The sequence below is a fragment of the Notolabrus celidotus genome, chromosome 24, assembly GCF_009762535.1.
Source record: "Notolabrus celidotus isolate fNotCel1 chromosome 24, fNotCel1.pri, whole genome shotgun sequence".
NCBI classification, from domain to species: domain Eukaryota; kingdom Metazoa; phylum Chordata; class Actinopteri; order Labriformes; family Labridae; genus Notolabrus; species Notolabrus celidotus.
Window position 1 is genome coordinate 5,358,613 of NC_048295.1, and position 17,784 is coordinate 5,376,396.

The window sequence follows — 17,784 nt, forward strand, 5'->3', positions numbered from 1 at the left end:
AGACAATAAGGTAAGTTTCCCTTTACCTTTATTCAACATTTTAAGCTCACATTTTCAAAAACTATTGATTATTTTAGCATATTCTGCACATCTAGACACGAAAGTGAATAATTCACTGCAATATTCAGCCTTAATATCCTGAATAATTTAGCACTTAGTCTTTAAATGCACATATTTAAATAAGAAAGATTTATTTCAAGACAAAAACATGTCTAGAAACCTCCAAGGAAGCTCGGTTTTGGATGAGTTAACCTTCAATGCATTAAATTTGGCTCATGCATTGACAATCTTAACATATTTCAAAATAAAAGCCTCAAAGTTTTGTTATTACACAAACTCCAACCTATCACAGCTAATTGATTATCAGGGATGGATTTATACTTTTTTGAATAGTTTTTAAAATCAGCAGTTTAGATTAAACTTCTAGATTTAAGGTTTCTTTTTTGGGGGGGTGTTTTGGTTTCTCCTCTCCCTTTTTTTTTTTACTTTATTTAATTTTTGGTTTGATATTGATCTTTTTGGGGAGCCTTTTTAACTTCTGGAAAGGGACTATGGATGTAAACTAACCTTTTGGCTAACTCTGCCATATTTACAAAAATGTTAATTAATATGCATGGTCCTTTTAAATAAAAAATAAAATGAATAAATAATTAGGGGGATTCACTTCAACAAAAGTAAAAAAAAACTTTAAAATAAGTGACATTTTAATAAAAACGGAAAACCGGAACCCAGCGGAATTCGATTCGGTTCCTACCCGGACCTATAACAGAGTGCACAGAAGAAAAATGGCGGCCGACTTGGAGCAAATTTTCCAAGATTTTATTCTGAATAAAATAAGAGAAATTGAAGACCAGAACCATGAAGAAAAACAGTATGTCACTAAAGCTGGTATACTTGTTGTCAGTGTCCGGGAAGTAAAATGTTGTAGCTGGAGAATTAAACTAAAGTAACGGTTCAGTTTTTGAGCTTTAGCGGCCGGTTAGCTTTATTAACACAGAAGCTAGGGTTAGCTCCATCAAAACAGCTTCATAATAGACAATATAACTGTGATTTCATGTCTTTAGAGATGTTTTGGGAAATATTTTGCTGCTCAGTCAGGTTTGTTTGTACTAAATGTGCTCAACCGTGTTAAAATAGTTGTAATCAGTTAATTATACAGTGTGTATGCGCAGCTTTGAATATTAAGGGTGTAAATCCCTCTTGGGGAGCATTCTAAACCTGCAAGGGTGTACACTGTAGATGTGCTGATAACAAGCCGGGTGGTCCTTGTCCTCTTTAGATCAGAAGACATAGCGTCCATGATTTCAGAGGAGATCCGTCAGATTACAGGACAGTTTCCACTTCCCCTCAGTCCATCTTAAACGGGCTCAGGTCCAGAGAAGTCTCTGGTGATTCAGAATCATGTTAATATATGTTTTCCTCTTTGCATGGTTCAGTTTGACCCTGCATTTGTGGATGCAGTGTCTTCCACTAAAGAGTCATATCTGTTATTAATGCAGTGACTTCTACTACAGAGTCATGTCTGTTTTTAATGCAGTGACTTCCACTATAGAGTCATGTCTGTTTTTAATGCAGTGACTTCCACTCCAGAGTCATGTCTGTTTTTAATGCAGTGTCTTCCACTACAGAGTCATGTCTGTTATTAATGCAGTGACTTCCACTACAGAGACATATCTGTGTTTGATGCATCTCTTTTTCTGCCCTCTGTGTCTCCATCAGCGCTGACGGAGAGGTCACCAGCCGTGAAACAGTCGCAGCAGAGAAAGTCGCTCTGCCGGGGAAGGACAAAGAGGAATCCCCTCGGGTCAGCAGCTCACACAAGAAACACAAGAAACACAAAAAACACAAAAGTAAGAAGAAGAAGAGGAACAGAGAGAAGGAGAGCAGCTCAGAGTCGGGGGAGGAAGGTACCAAAAAATCAAGGTGAGCGTTTATTACTGCTGAATGAAAGTGTGTTCTAATATATGCTTGATACGCGTCCTTATTAATGAATGATGACTAATGGTTAATGGTAGAAAGACTGTCCAGATCAATGTTGTTGTATGCATTCTCTATTAAAGGAGGGTTTGGTGATTTTAACCCTGAGCCCCCTTTGGGATCTCTTCAGTAGATTGTTTGATTAGTAAGATGCTTTTTGAACCCAGGAACAGCTGCTGCACCAGTTTCTCAAAGTCCACCAGACTCCACTGAACAAAACACAGTCACTCCATCTTGCAGGGTTTATTACACTCGCCACAACTCAAAAATAAAAACCAATCAAAGCAGAAAAAGACGTCAAACTCCTGCAAGGAGAAGTGACTGTTTTACTCAGAGGACTATGGTGACTTTGAACGACTCGGCGTAACGTCTCTTTCTTGGTTAGACTAAAAAACGTCTTACTTTTCAACAAAAAGGTGTGTATCCTGAATTCCCCTTTTACAGAAGGTGCATACAACAGCATTGCCTTCCTGCCATAAACCAGCAGAGCACAAAGACACTGCAGCAGGTTGAATAAAGCACCACCGAGTCAGAACCTCACATAGAGGTAAGCAAAGTTTACACAAACAGCAGGTGCAGAACACACACATCAAGTTAAACCAGAACACACACACACACATACACAAACACACACATATATACATGAAATCTAATGCTATGCGTACTGTATCTTCATTTTGATGAAGATTAAAAAGATACAAAGGCTCCATGAACTGCATCCCTGTCCTTTACTACAAAACAAAGTATGGCGGTTAAGTTTCTTTAATCTTAATGTTATTGTGTCTTTAATTCTTAAATGTGTCTAACTCAAGTTTTGTGTTTTCATAGAAGAAGAACACCAACAGATGGGCGTAAGGAGCGAGGTAGGATGACTCTTCGTGTTGTTCTTTGTATGTTTGTTTACGGATACTCTGCCGATATAAGTGTGATCCCGTTAGGACAGTGACACAGTGACCATCTGTTGTGCAAAAATGTTACAGTAGTCGTATTAAAGCTCCAGTAAGGGACTTTTGATCTGTGCGCTTTCCTGCGCAGGTGAGGAGAACGAGAAGAAGTCCAGGAGCCACAAACGACACTCTACAGGAAAGAGGAAGAAGAAGAAGAGGAGGCGGAAGGATGAAGAGAACTCATCTGATTCGGACTCTGAGTCCAAGCAGAGGGAGAGTAAAGGAGGTCAGAAGTTATCTCTACGTGTGGAGCTGCCTGATATCATCCCCAAACAGGTAAGAACACAGTCTTCATGAATAAGTCCTCATGTGATGGATCGTCTGGATCGTGTTGACGGTGTGTTTGTTGCTGCTTGTAACAGGACAGCTCCAGTAAAGGAAGAGGAGACGAAGATCAACACGACAGGAGGAGTCACCGCTCTCGTTCACACTCACATTCCCGCTCTCGTTCACATTCCCTCTCAGAGAGGAGGAGGTCTAGCTCTCCCTCCAGGAGATCTCGGTCTCGCTCGTCATGTAGCTCGAAGCGACACAGGACTCAGTCCAGGTAGGAACGAAACCTCGACAGCATAGATTCACTGTGACTTTCTTCCACTTGTTTAAAGGCGACATTGTTTTGTAACGGTTTACGTGGTGCTTCATCCTCCTCTCTGTGATCTGGTTCATGTGTTTCATTAGGTCTCCCGAGAAGAGGGAAGCTTTGGACGACTCCAAACAGTCCACACAGGCTCATTTAGAAGTCCTCCAGCTGCCTCTGCTGGCCTCCAGCTCTCCGCGAGAAAACATCAAACTAGAGGAGGGGACAGAGTCAAGGACGGAGCTGCCGAGCTCTGAGAGGAGTCAAAGACCTGCTGGGATAAAAGACGAAGCAGCAGAGGCTCTGACACAAGAACAAGGTTGGTATTGAACCAGTTTACCACTTAAATTCAGATTTATTTGACCGGACGATGAATAGACTCACAGCATCATTTGAGTCATGAAATCAAACATACAACACACCAAAAGAAAGATCTGTCATGGCAGATTATTCCTTTACAAATGACCGCCATGCATTTTGTTTTCTGACTCTAAACCTCCAGGTTCGGGTGCATTAGAGTCTGCGCTGATCCAGTCCATTCCCGTCCTCCCTGACCAGAGCACAGAGCCCCGCCCCCTTCAGGTTACAGCCACAGAATGCACCGCTGCTGCTAAATCTCCAGAGAAGAAGAAGAGGAAACCGTCAAAGTCCCCTCAGAAGAGGAAAGAAGGAAAGTCGTCGAAGAAGCAGAAGAAGTCGAAGTCACCGAGTCGGAGCCACAGGAGAGGGTCCAAGTCCAGATCCAGATCCAGGAGTCCGTCTAAGAAGAGGAGGTCACGCTCCAGGTAGAGTCACGACTGCATGAGCGCCTGATCCTCGTGTTATTCCATCAGGATGTTTATCACAGATCAAAGAGAGAACCAACGGAAGCTTTTGTTTGTCTGTGCAGGTCACGGGGTCGGAGGTCACGCAGGTCCCGCTCTCGGTCAGCATCCCGCGGTCAAAAGAGAGCCACGTACAGCCAGAGAGACCGCTGGAAACGAGAGCCGAGCCACTCCCCCGTCCTCATCCTCCGGAAAAACCGATCCCCGAACAGGAAGCACTGCGACACGAGCGAGAGCCCGCAGCGCATCAGTGAGCTGGGTCAGAAAAGTTGACGTCGCCCCAATCCCTCGTTTGTCCAAACCATCAGCGCTCACTTTGTTTATTTATTCATGTCCCCTCCTGGTGTTTCCGCAGATAAGGAGCAGTTATTGGAAATCGCCAAGGCCAACGCGGCTGCCATGTGTGCCAAAGCAGGGATGCCGATCCCCGCCAGCCTCAGGACCAACATGCTTCCTCTCGCTCTGCCTAGCATGGCCATGAATGCTGCCATGGCGAGCATGACCGCTGGTAGGATTTAACTCTTGTTTCCTTTCTTTAAAATACATTTTCAGCTCGGCCTGTTTATCCCACCGAGATTCAGAGATCCAAATCCTATGTTTTCTGCTTCTCCGTCTTCCCCACAGCCACCATGACAGCCGCCTTATCAAACATGGGCGCTCTGTCGTTCCTTCTCCCCCCGCTGCCCTCCATCACCAACAAACCTCCTCCCGTTCCCTCCCAGCCCAACATGTCCGTTCTGGAGGAGGTGAAACGGAAAGTGGCGAAGCAGGCCAACAGCATCAGCATCAAGGAGTACACTGATGTGAGGACTTTGAGCTTGTGTTTAACATCTTAAACACAGTGATGAGTTTGGAGATTGATGTTCGTGTGTGTGTTTTTATAGAAATGTAAGATGATCGTGGACAGCAAAGGAGAGCTGCCCGTGGCGTTGCCTCATGTGTCTGACGAAGAGGATGACGGGAAACCTTTTGGGGCGACGGCTCTACGAGAGCAGAAAGCCATCAGCTTCAGCATCAATGTAGAGTTCACACATTGAGATCACTTTGTTGTTGAATGATGAAGCTCCTATAAGAGAATAATAAACTCCTCTCTCCCTTCAGAACACGACGGTTCGTCCTGCGGTGCGGAGTGACGCCGGCATGGCTAAAGAGTTTCCTGTGTCGTCAGGATGCCAACACCGCAAGAAGGTCAGAATATGAAGACTTAGATGTACTTTATGTTAACATGGGAAAATGTGCAGATTTCTCTTTTTCTTTACAATTAAAAAAGATATGTTAAAGACTAATAGCTGGAAAAAAGTATCACAGAAAATTAAAGTATCACATTTCAGTTCATTGTCTTGTACTGTGCTCTTTCGTCCAGGAGGGGGAGACTCTGGGTGCGTACGGAGAGTGGGTTCCTGTGGACAAGTCCACAGAAAAACCTGCTGCCGTCTCCAGAAAGGCTCCAGTTCCCATAGCAACACCCACCTCATCCGCAGGTGAAACGGTGACGGTGGTGGCGGCGAGGTTACCTGAGGTCGAGGAGCAGCCGGCGTTCGTGCTGGATAGTGACAGCGTGTTTCCTGAGCCACCGCTGCAGGTCAGAGAGATGAGGGTGTACTTCACATGAATGAGTGTATCAGACATGTTTGTGTGTTCACTTTATGTTTGAAAAATTAAAATTAAGCTCTTTCTTCCTCTCTTGCTCTCTCTTTGTAGCCGGTAGATATTTCTCAAGCTGTGACAGAGAGAATTAAAGCTCAAAGGCGATTGGCAGAGAACCCGTATGATGTCAGCGCCATCTGCATGCTCAGCCGGGCGCAAGAGCAGGTATGATGCACGAATATTTAACATCTTACTGTGACCTGATTTAAAAGTTTTATGGTATTTATTCATGATTGAAACAGGTCCAAGGAAGTTTTCATCTGATGAATCTCATGTTTCATGATAGGTGGACATGTGGGCTCAGTCCAACACGGTCCCTGGTCTCTTCACTGGCTCAACCGGAGCTCAGGTCCTCACCTCAGAGGAGCTGTCCACCAGCGGACCGCAGGCGTGGCTCAAGAAGGTAAGACACACGCACACCTGAATGAGATATGCACAGAAAAGAAAAAGAAGTGTTCACTACTAACAGCCGCGTCTCTCTGTGTCTGCGTCAGGACCAGTTCCTCAGAGCCGCTCCGGTTTCAGGAGGAGTCGGGGAGTTCCTGATGAGGAAGATGGGCTGGAGGACTGGAGAGGGCCTCGGGAGGAACCGGGAGGGAACAGTGGAGCCGATCATTATCGACTTCAAGGTCGACCGCAAAGGTGTGAAACCACAGAGCCCTGATAATAATAAGATATAAAAAATTAAATACAATAACATCCCTTTCAGATGTTCATGATGGAGGTCATAGTGATGATTCTTTCTGTGTTTCAGGACTGGTTGCTGAAGGAGAGAAGCCTCAGAAGCAGACGGGAGGACTTGTGGTGACCAAGGATTTAATGGGTAACTTACAACCACAGGCACACCATGAACGTTGACCTTTAACCTCAGGGTCGTCTCTTTTATATAGAGGAGTATATGCTCCTCAGGGATCTTGGGACTCTTTCAGGGAGCCTTGGTGTAATGCATGCATTGACACAGATCCAAACACAGAGCTTACTGAGCTCAAATAACCTGAAATCTGCAGCTTGTTCGTGCACTTTACATTTCTGAGAGTGAATTAGCTTCTCCTTGACGTCTCCTCTCCTCATCAGGGAAGCACCCGGTGTCCGCTCTCATTGAATTGTGCAACAAGAGGCGGATAATGCAACCGGACTTCGTCATGGTTCATCACAGTGGTCCTGATCATCGCAAGAACTTCCTCTTCAAGGTGCGTCAAATTTATTCTGTGACTTCTTGAGATTTCCTGAAACTTGTTTTTTTGATCATCTGCCCTCTCGTCATTTTGTCTCCAGGTCACAGTGAATGGTGTGGACTACCAGCCTCAAACAGCCAGTCCGAACAAGAAGCACGCCAAGGCCATGGCTGCTACGGTCGCCCTGCAGGCTCTGGGAGAGGTAACTTTAAAGACAGGGCTCACACTGATCTTTGAAAAGTCTAAGGAATGGAAAATGGGGCGGGGTGAAATCTGGGGTGCAGATTTGCAAGATATGCATCAGTCTTTGAGTCTTAAAAGTCTCATTTTTAAAACGTTTATTGAAGGTTTGGATCATTTCTGTAAAAAGAGATTTAAAACGTGTCTCTGTGTGTTTTCAGGTACCCGTCGATGGACCTGGACTTTACACCGGCCCTGTTTTCACTGCTGCTTCTACTGGACCTTTATTTTCTACATAAACTCACAAACATCAGACTGACGGATTCTTTAAACTTCATTTGTGACTTCATTTAAACCTGTCGGACTGTGACGTTAACCCTGTTGAATAAACGGTCCATCACAAACCAGAAAGTTTACACGGAGGACTCTTCAGATTCTGCAGGTTTTCTACCCTCAGTCAGTGTCACCTCCTCCTTTAAGTTAACGTTGAGGACATGTTGGTGAAGTTGTTCTGCCGGGCTGCAGGGAGTCCCCATGGTGTTAGAGTTGGCATGTGTGTAAGTATGTATGTATGTAAGATATGGTAGCATTTATTCAGAGATGTTCTTGGATGTGTTTTGGTCCTGACGTTACATTTGTGGCCTCGTTTTAACAAAGTGTTTCTCTCTGAGAGGCTGCTCGACTTTATGGAACTAACTTACACGTGTAAACAGAAATAAAGAGTATATTTATGTTATGTAATATGAAAAACTTGTGTCTGTGGTGCAGTGTTGCTTTTGTGCAGGTGACCTCCAGAGAAACGTCCTCTTAGGGAAGCCGTAGGTCTCCTCGTGGTGGAGATCTCTCTCTGCTGCCCCCTGCTGACGACTCAGGTGTAGCTCAGCCCCCAATTCCTGTGCCATCTCCTCAGCTCTTAGGTGTCCCACTCCTGCTACTCCTACTCAGTTTCTTTCCGCTCTTACAGCCTCCACCCGCTCCTCCCATGGGACACAGAACTCTCCTGGTGACCACAGTCCACATCATGAGGTCAGGCTAGAGAGTTGTTTCCCTGATCTCCCTCTGGAGCTGGATCTGTCTCCTGAGGTCAACTCTCATTCCCTGCAGGGTGAGAGAAGTCTCGCTTTGGAGGGTGTAACAGTGCCTTTCCAATGTAGCTGCACTTTTAATCCTGGCCCCTCTTTCACATATCTGAATAAACCTACTGCTACTGATGCTTTTGATAATTAAGTGTTCACTAACCCTAAACTTAGGAGTCATCTGGGATCAAAGAAAGGCAGAAAACTCATTACATTTTCAATTTTCAAGGTTTTATTTCAAATTAAACTACTACTTTTGTTGATATTTTGTACTATAATAGGTAACGTACCATTTTTAGATAACTTTAAAAAATAAATACATTTGGAAGACATCTCATGACCCACACTTTGGGATCCCCTGAAGTACAGGACTAGGTTTAAAACACTGCTACTCCAGTCCCCCGTCTGCAGAGAGTCCAGACGTCAGTGTTTTATGCAGCTGCTTTTCTTCCTTCACGTCAGACTCTCAAGAAAACAAGCACCCAGACCCACCAGCAGGAGTTGCTGTTGCAGTCTCATCCCCGTCCTCCTGTCTGCACACACGGCCAGATGTGTTTGATGCAGCTGAGCAATGAAGCGGAGGGTCTGCTGTGGTTGGAAGGTACTGGAGCTGCATTTTCACTGAGTGTGAAGAGAATCTGCTTACATGCTCTCTGATGTAATCCTATATGAGCTTATTGCACGGGAAATATCAAATCTAAACTCTTTACAAGTGCAAATCAGATTAATAGAGGAGCAGCAGTTCTTTTTTTAACTCAGTTGCATCATGAAGAAAAATGAAAGCAAGCATTAAACTGAGTAAATATGAGTTTTTATGTGCATCCAAAGCTCCTCTCAGGATGTCTCTGATGTGTTTCTGCCTCTCCTCCAGCTGTGAGGCGTCAGGGTCAGGAGGGCGGAGGTGTGAGACAAGGCGGGAGTTAGACTCTCTAAAGAAAGATGAGAACAGGTGAAAAGGAGAAGGAGAGAGAGAGTAAAGTCTTTGAATAGTTAACGTTAGAGAAGAATCAGGGATATCATCCGGCGCAGACATGGTGAGTCCATCTTCATATTTTCGGCCAAATCTGCGTGCACATAGAGGAATTAACTTCAGCACGTCTACTTCAGACATTAAACATTAAAGTAGAGCTGACATAAACCTGATGAACCGTGTGACATCATGCTGCAGGTTAACATGAGTTGGATCAGCATGCACAGAGAAATGATTAAAAACGGTCCATAAGATGAAGATGCAAAGAACATTTGACCATAAATACATAATTAAGAGGACAATAATGTTTCATTTGTTTGGAGAGCTGCTGTTTAAGCTCATTAAAGGATGTGTTGCCATTATTTTCACACCTTAAATGAGGAGTAACAGCTCCTTGGTCTTCAAAAAAGGAGAGAAAGGAAGGAAAGGATGCTCCTTCTCTGCAGGGATCCTTCCTGTACTGTCATTTAGTGCATGCACCTTGATGTTGCAGTCATTGCAGCCCGCTTTAAAGCTGCAGGCTGAAGCTATCTACCACCTTTCTTATTAATCTTTTCATACTCATTCATCATGTAGGCCCCAAAAAATTGACACACCTCTCTCTAATCTGTTGTTTTTGCAGTATGGCTTCATCAACAGCTGCCTCCAGTCTCTGGTGAAGGAGAAGTTTGGGCAGGAGACCTGGGACAAACTGAGGTGTCAGCGCTCGTACACATAGATGTTTAATAAGCCGACAGGATGAAGATGATATTTAAGGTGATATGATTTGTTGTGTGTGCACAGCTCTCTGCCAGGAGTCCAGGACACTTTCATGACGTACACGGTTTACGACGACGTCCTGACGGTCAGCCTGGTGCAGGAGGCCTGCTCACTCCTGGGTAAGAGCTCATCATCTGTGCACCGTGTTTCCACTACTCTTCCTCCGTTTTTTATCAGACTCTCCCTGCAGGTTTCATGCCAGTCTGAGTTATTAATTATGAGGTATCAAGAGTGCAGCACCGTTGGGACTGGGTTTAGTTCTCTGGGGGTTTTTGGGCATTGAATTCCCGTCAAGTGTGCGCTCATGTGGGTCAGCTTTCTTCTGCAGCATTCTAACAGTTAGTCACCTCCTATTTCATGCACACTACCTGCTCTTACTTCAATTAAACCCTTCAGTCTGTGTTTTAACTACAAGAGAAGATGCTTTGTGCTTTTGTTTTCAATCAGGGACATGCAGAGACTCAGAGACATGCAGAAGATAAATATAGTGATCGCAGGAGGATTTTTAAAATTTGCAAGATTTTGTTTTCTGCTTCATTTTAAGTGACATAGAAAATAAAGGAAAGAAAACAAACAATAGCAATAAAAGACAGAGTATTCTGTGGAGTTTACTGCACTTTTTGCACCTAATCGAACATGTTTGTGTCTGAGGTGTGAGCTTCTGTGTGCGCGCTTGTGAAAACTCAGGTGTTAACAAGTCCCTGAAGAAATCAGACACCTTACAATCAACATAATTTGTACAAAATAAATACAAATGAAGAATTGTGCAGACATTTTATTCATAAGTTGCATAATTGTATGTGTACCTGAAGAAAAATGCTGATTCTTGCACCCCAAAGGAGTTTAAACCACAGTCTCTCAAATTGGCTCTTCTTTAAAAAACATATTTTATATTTTAAATTTCACTTTGGACCCCTGATGTCACGACTGAAGAATCATTGTGAGATCAGAGTGTAACAGTTCCAACAGCCGGCGCTATAAAAAGCTTTGTAAACAACATGTTAATTATTAATTACAACATGCTCTGAACATACATCATTGTTGGTAAACACATCTATAGATTATGAGAGCGTGGCCCCCGGGTGCAGATGTATAAAACATAACAAGAACTGTTTATTCAGGGCGAGTCGACAGGGTGCAGAGAGCTTCCCGAAGGTCTGATTATCGTGTCTCTGCGAGCTTCAGGGGAACAAGCTGTAATTGAATATTTGCTGAAGCTTTGCAAACAAACACAGGGCTGGACGATGAAAAGATGAAAGTACACGAGATGTATCAGGGAGGGAATAAACCTGGGATTATTTTTACATCATGCTGCTTAAAAACAACTAAAAGGTTCGATATTCAGTCTAAGTTCTGTGACGTGTTCCTGTGTTTGTGTCTCGATCTTCCAGATGTCTCCTCAGATGTTTTCCTGAAGCTTTTCGGAGAACACTTCTTCGGTTTCTGTAAACACGCCGGCTATGACGCCATGCTGAGGACTCTGGGAGGAAACCTGGTCGAGTTCATCGGGAACCTGGACGCCCTGCACAGCTACCTGGCTCTGTCCTACCAGGTACGCTCACGTCTGACATTACTGATGTTTGCACTGAGATATTAAACTACTGTTTGACTCTTTTTGATGAAATCTGAATCTGACATCCTCGTTTGAAGGAAATGAATGCTCCATCTTTCCGGGTGGAGATGAGAGACGACGGGAAGATGCTGCTTCACTACTACTCTGACAGAAAAGGCTTGTACCACATTGTGCCGGGTAAATATCGACCTATAGATGATGCAAACTGCTTTTACACAACCCTGCATGCCTTCAAAGTCGTAAAGCTTGTAGGCTAATTAGAGAGATATGTTTGGATGTTTCTTCTTAAATGCACATGCAGAAATCCTCTGATCATCCTCTGCACATCTTCCTCCATCTCCAGGTATCATGGAAGCGGTGGGGAGAGATCTCTTCGACACCAAAGTGACCATGGAGATCCTCAACCAATCAGAGGAGGACGAGCGAACAGGGAAGAAGGAGCACGTTGTGTTTCTGGTGACCCAGGCGAGTGACTCCGACACAGCTCATGAAACGAGCCACAGAGAGATCACAGCTGATGGTAAACACCTTTAGATGTTACACCCTATGTGGTGTTAAATTCACCACTTCTCTTATGACAGAGGTGTGTTTGATTTGAATCCCAGCAGGTCTGCAGTGCTCCTTCAGTCCGTGTTACCCGGACAAACTGTGGATGGAGGAGAAGGCTTTCTGCGACGCTTTTCCCTTCCACATCGTGTTTGACGAACACGTAAGTTTGATGTTGATGGACGAAATCAAAATACAAACTCCCAGGCGTTGTGTTAATTCTAATATCTTTGCCTTTTTAGAAAGATGCATGCACATGAAGCTGCAGAGAAAAAAAAACACTCCTTTTGTGGAAAATATTTGTCTGTAGTTTGATTTTCTCTCAATTCTGTGCACATTTTCAACATTTGAACGCTTCATTGTGCATTTTATTCAACAAAAGTGTCATTTTACAAACTGGATTTCATGTATTTTTGTGTTTTGAGGCCTAGTACGTTTGAACAGGAGGTCAAATAAGAGTGAAATCATAAAGACGATGATGTGCCCACACCAAACATGAGCATGCAAAACAAATGACGTTGTGCACAAATGCAGAGTCAAAAGTTTCCACCATCTCTTCCTCCATCTCAGCTGAAGGTGAGACACTCAGGTGTGAACATCCAAAAGTTCATCCCAGGTCTGCAGGCGAGGGATGCAAAGCTGGATCAATATTTCACCCTGATACACCCGCAGGTAGAAACAAGAGCATTCAAAAAATAATGCATCAGAGTGTTTAAGAATACGTCAGGTAGCTGCAGGTTCAGCCTCTCTCTCCATCCTCCAGGTGACTTTCACCATCGAGAGCATCCGCAAGTTCATCAACAGTCAGTTTGTGTTGAAGAGCCACAGACACAAAGACATCATGCTCAAACTGAGAGGTGGGTCATCATGAACGTCTCTTCAGCATGTTTTAAAAACACCTGACCACCTCCTCCTCCGCCTGTGCTTTCCCTGCAGGTCAGATGGTGTGGATGGAGTCTCTTGACTGCATGCTGTACCTCTGCTCTCCCAAGCTGCGGAGCCTCCAGGAGCTGCAGGACGTCGGCCTCCACCTCGCCGACCTGGCTCAGCACGACGTCACCAGAGACCTGGTCCTGCTGAACCAGCAGCGCCTGGCTGAGATGGAGCTCACCAACCAGCTGGAGCGGAAGAAGGGAGGGGAGACGCTCGATAGTGCTTGATAGTGTGCTTGAGTCTGAAAGTTGTGTTTAATGTGTGTTTGTTTGTGTGTCTTTAGGAGGAGCTGAGGATCCTGTCGAGGCACCTTGAGGCTGAGAAAGAGAAGACGGAGACTCTGCTGTACGCCATGCTGCCGCGCCACATCGCCAATGAGCTGAAGGACGGGAAGAGCGTGGAGGCAGGTGAGTGTGTGCGTCTGTCCTTCTCTTCGTATGCTTCCTCTCCGTCTTTAATCCCTGTTTCTGTCTTCCTCAGGAGAATTCGACGTGTGCACAATTCTCTTCAGCGACGTCGTCACCTTCACAAACATCTGCGCAGCCTGCGAGCCAATCCACATCGTGCACATGCTCAACTGCATGTACTCCAAGTTCGACCGCCTCACCAACATCCACGACATCTACAAGGTGATCCTCCACCTTTGAGCGCTGGAAGTTTAGGGAGTGCAGGGTGATGTTTTTATCTCTAGAGGAGATGCCAACATGCAGAAGAAGTATAGAAAGTATATTGATGTTTGAATTCCCTTTCTATGTGACCTGTTCCCTAAAGGTGGAGACTATCGGCGATGCATACATGGTGGTGGGAGGCGTCCCCGTCCCCACACACACTCACGCTCACAGGGTGGCGAACTTTGCTTTAGGGATGAGGATCGCAGCCAGAGAGGTCACCAACCCTGTGACGGGGGAACCCATACAGGTGAGAATGAGACATGTTCTCTATCACGTCCTGTATGCTCTGATTGGACATGTGTGTGTTTCAGATCCGTGTCGGTCTGCACACCGGGCCGGTGTTAGCAGGAGTAGTCGGGGAGAAGATGCCTCGTTACTGTCTGTTTGGAGACACCGTGAACACCGCCTCCAGGATGGAGAGTCATGGACTGCCCGATCACATCCACCTGAGCTCCTCCACATACAGGTTGGGACACTTTGAGCATCATTTAGGGGCCTGCAACATAAACCTTGATGGATCAAAGTGAGTCCACTAATGGTTCTTGTTTTGGTCCCTGACAGGCTCAGGTTGGTATTCTAAGAGTCTGGATCCCTGCAGAGAGAGAGAGCTTTGGTCAGAGTTTGAGGTTCCTACTCCTTCCTTTGCAAAGTTCACCTGCAACATCTGCAAACTCACAAAGTCTGGGAGGAGTTTGCATCATTTTATTTCTCTGATTTGATGTGAATTAAAAGCGGGTTGGATTTTGATTGCGTCTAAAATTCAACTTTTTGTCTGCAGCTACAAAAGCAGTAAAAAGTTGCATATTTAAATATCACACTGTTCAGAAAAACAGCCATTCTGATCTACCTCTCTTCTGATTGGCTACTTTCTGCATTGTTGTTTGACTTTGTTTGAGTTTGACAACAGAACACCTCCAAAAGACACCACAGCACATAAACAGCGTTATTGTTCTGCACGGTAAAGTCTGATTGCTGTAAAGGAAGTGATCAATCGATCGTCTCTCTTTCATAAATATGGTCCTCTTTCTCATGAAGCTCTCTCTCTGCAGGGATCCTTTCTATAAAAACATCCTGAGCTGTCAGGGACAAAAAGAAAAGCTACGTCAGCTACGTTTTTGAAACAAAAGATAGTCGCCCCTATTTCTGCGAACGTCTGACGACATTCAGGAAGGATTCCTGTGAAGAGAAGAACACTTTTGTGTCACCTAAAAAATGCTGCATTACTCCCTCCGAGCCCAACAGACTCCATTGATCAAAACAAGTGATTTTCTCTGGCAGAGCACTTAATCTGCTCGTGCATTGATCCTCTTCTTTTGTGTGTCTCTGTGAGGATGATACATGGCTGAAGCAGACTGAGTTAATAAGATGGTGTCATTATTTTGCAGAGGTTCAGCGTCTGTGTTCTCTGACTCTGAGGACAGACATGCAGAACCTGAAACGTGATGCATCTTTAGTTTAAGATGTAAGATGTAGAGGGAAGTGTTGCTCCAGTCAGCTGCAGCCAATAAACTGTTCAATACCCACTAAAGATATATTCCTGTGAAGTACAGTTGCTCTTAAACCGAGATTTAAAGGTCACACTCTCCTCCTCCTCCTCCTCCTCCTCCTCCTCCTCCTCCTCCTCCTCCTCCTCAGTGAGTTAAAGGATGCAGGCTTTGACATAAAGGAGCGTGGGCAGATCGAGGTGAAAGGTAAAGGCCAGATGAGCACCTACTTCCTGAAGGGGAACCTGGTGCTGTCAGAAGAGATCATCATGGGAAAAGCTGGAGGGGCATGTCTGTACGGGGAGGAGCGTCACTGCCAGAGCAGCAAAGGTAAAGAAATCTAAAGTTGCACATTCAGGAGAACTCACAACCTCAACCCTGAAAAGCAGCATGTGACAGGGTGAATAAAAGCATCAGAGGTCGAAGAGGGAGAACCAATTTGTGTCTGCACATCCGTCCGTTTATAAGTAGCATTAAAACAAATGCGAAACCTGTCATCTATCATGTTTTATTTAAGCTTCTGTAATTTATTTGATCCCTTTTATATGCAGTAATCATCATTTGCAAACATATGAAACATTGCCACAAGTGACGTCTCCACTTATGTCCTTATGAACCTTTAAGAAGCTCAAGAGAAGTTAAGTTTTCCCACACTTCCAGAGCACCTGAGCTCTGCAGGTAGAGTGCAGGGTGGGCAAATGGACACAAGGTGGAGCTCTAACACCACTCAACAGCAGATGAAGCTGCCTGCAGTGTCTGCAGACGTTATCAGTTATGTTATGGCTCAGACTAATCGCACAGGTCGATCTTTTATGGATTCATTTGTACCTTTTCCTGGATTTTTCATGGACTTGAGGATGCTTCAGAACATTGCAGTGATTGTATTCTCATGTTTATGTTGCCTGCTTTAGTAATAACAGAACTCTGACACCATTCATCCCTTATCTTGACTGCTTATCTCGCTTTCGGGGTCACGGGGGGCTGGAGCCAATCCCAGGTGACTTCAGGCGAAAGACAGGGTACACCCTGGAAAGGTCGCCAACCTATCACAGGACAAACAAGGAAGACGGAAAACCAGGCCGGCTCTAAAAACGTCCCTCTTTCTCTCTCCCTTTCCTTTCTCAATCCCTTACTCTCTTTTTCTCTTCTTTCTCTTGTCGTCTTTCTTATCTCTTTTTCCTCTCTTTTATTCTCTCTCCCTATATTTTCCCTCCTTCCCTATCTCTTTCTCTCTCCCTCTCTTTCTTCTCTCTCCCTTGTCTTTCTCCTTCCCTTACTCTCCCTTTCTCTCTTTTCTTTTTCTATGTCCTTTCTCTGTCTTCTTTGTCCCCCCTCTCCTTTTCTTCTCTCTCTCTCTCTTCCTCGACCACTTCTCTTCTTCTCCCTATCCCTTCCTATCTCTCTTTTCTAAAGCATCAGAATGTCATCAAACTGTATTCTCTCTCTTCCTTCAGATCCTGAGGTGAGCTCTGACTCTGAGGTGAGCGACAAACCTTCAGAGGGAGTCATCGCCCCGGACCTCTTCACCTGGGACATCACCCCTCCGTATCAGACGGACGACGACGCCACCTGCACGACACCTGCTGAGAGCTGCAACAGCAAACTGTGTGTGTTACTCTGACTCTGACTGAGGGCTTCTTTTACTCTCTCTGCTTTCACACCTCTCCTGTTTCTGCAAGATTATTATTGATTATCAGGATGAATAAATGCTGAAACAAAGGGACAGAAGAAAAATCAAGAACAGAGACACATTTAGACAAAGAGGAGTGTGTGTTTCATGTGACTATGACTTTAAATAGTTATGTTAAACACTGGGGAAACATATTTATCACACAACCAATCAGGAGCATGCATGACTCCACAAATCTGCAGAGTTATTCTACACATTATGTAACAATGCTTCAATTTCACATCTTTACGTCTAATAAAATTACCTTCACTGTGTTTTCCAGTCCAGTGTACTCATCTGTGAGGTTATAGCGCCCCCTTCTGGTGGTTTGGCTGTACTGCAAACAACAACACAAGCTTGTTCTGTTGAGTTAAGATTTAATTTGTTGATATTTACCTTCAGGTTGGTTTGATTTGAGCACACATGTGATGCTGGAGGTGTTTGTTTAAAGACGAGAGAACAGACGGCAGGTTGTTAGATCCTCTTTGTCAGCGTGTGTGTGTGTGTGTGTGTGTGTGTGTGTGTGTGTGTGTGTGTGTGTGTGTGGTCTCGAACGATGGTAATTGCATCAGTTTTGTGTTTCAGACGTGGACTCTTCACAATAAAGCTGCTGACAAAGAGAGGGCAGAGGCCTGATGGAGAGAGCACGCTGCTTTATTAGTGAGCAATTTTAGAAATGACTTCAAATGGCACATAAGCACATGAGTAATGTGAGCGCACACACACACACACACACACACACACACACACACACACACACAGACTCTCTTCACTGT

General features: G+C 44.7%; 3 protein-coding genes across 12 annotated transcripts in view; all 3 read left to right on the plus strand.

Moving 5' to 3' along the window:
* The first annotated feature begins 745 nt into the window (after window positions 1–745).
* LOC117808025 (protein SON) lies at window positions 746–8,063 on the plus strand. The gene is made up of 20 exons (XM_034677441.1): window positions 746–871; window positions 1,720–1,923; window positions 2,806–2,840; window positions 3,013–3,200; window positions 3,287–3,471; window positions 3,603–3,820; window positions 4,004–4,286; window positions 4,391–4,584; window positions 4,681–4,833; window positions 4,950–5,128; window positions 5,210–5,344; window positions 5,427–5,513; window positions 5,689–5,907; window positions 6,027–6,137; window positions 6,259–6,375; window positions 6,467–6,614; window positions 6,727–6,795; window positions 7,047–7,162; window positions 7,248–7,349; window positions 7,549–8,063. Exons 1-20 carry the CDS (start codon window positions 786–788, stop codon window positions 7,624–7,626), a joined length of 2,907 nt encoding a protein of 968 aa, XP_034533332.1. The 5' UTR covers window positions 746–785; the 3' UTR covers window positions 7,627–8,063.
* A 32-nt stretch (window positions 8,064–8,095) lies between these two features.
* Window positions 8,096–17,283, plus strand: LOC117808031 (guanylate cyclase soluble subunit beta-2-like). Its single transcript, XM_034677452.1, is given in 19 exon segments — window positions 8,096–8,199; window positions 8,292–8,432; window positions 8,866–9,004; window positions 9,275–9,437; window positions 9,996–10,069; window positions 10,157–10,251; window positions 11,524–11,684; window positions 11,783–11,882; window positions 12,049–12,181; window positions 12,183–12,414; window positions 12,822–12,923; window positions 13,015–13,108; window positions 13,188–13,384; window positions 13,468–13,591; window positions 13,665–13,813; window positions 13,956–14,102; window positions 14,167–14,321; window positions 15,491–15,669; window positions 16,794–17,283. Coding segments are annotated over 16 exon segments (2,112 nt in total). The 5' UTR covers window positions 8,096–8,199; window positions 8,292–8,432; window positions 8,866–9,004; window positions 9,275–9,434; the 3' UTR covers window positions 16,961–17,283.
* The window catches only part of chrm4a (cholinergic receptor, muscarinic 4a), a 63,006-nt gene continuing 62,060 nt past the window's right edge, over window positions 16,839–17,784 (plus strand). For all 10 annotated transcript variants that reach the window (XM_034677457.1, XM_034677456.1, XM_034677458.1 and 7 more), the window contains exon 1: window positions 16,839–16,944. The gene's annotated coding sequence lies outside the window, so the exon portion shown is untranslated. The remainder of the gene's footprint in view (window positions 16,945–17,784) is intronic.

Coding starts and splice junctions, on each gene's coding strand:
- LOC117808025 (XM_034677441.1), top strand. CDS start 786: ATGGCGGCCGACTTGGAGCAAATTTTCCAAGATTTTATTCTGAATAAA. Junction 5,345..5,426: donor CCATCAGCTTCAGCATCAAT/GTAGAGTTCACA, acceptor CTCTCCCTTCAG/AACACGACGGTTCGTCCTGC. Junction 7,350..7,548: donor CCCTGCAGGCTCTGGGAGAG/GTAACTTTAAAG, acceptor GTGTGTTTTCAG/GTACCCGTCGATGGACCTGG.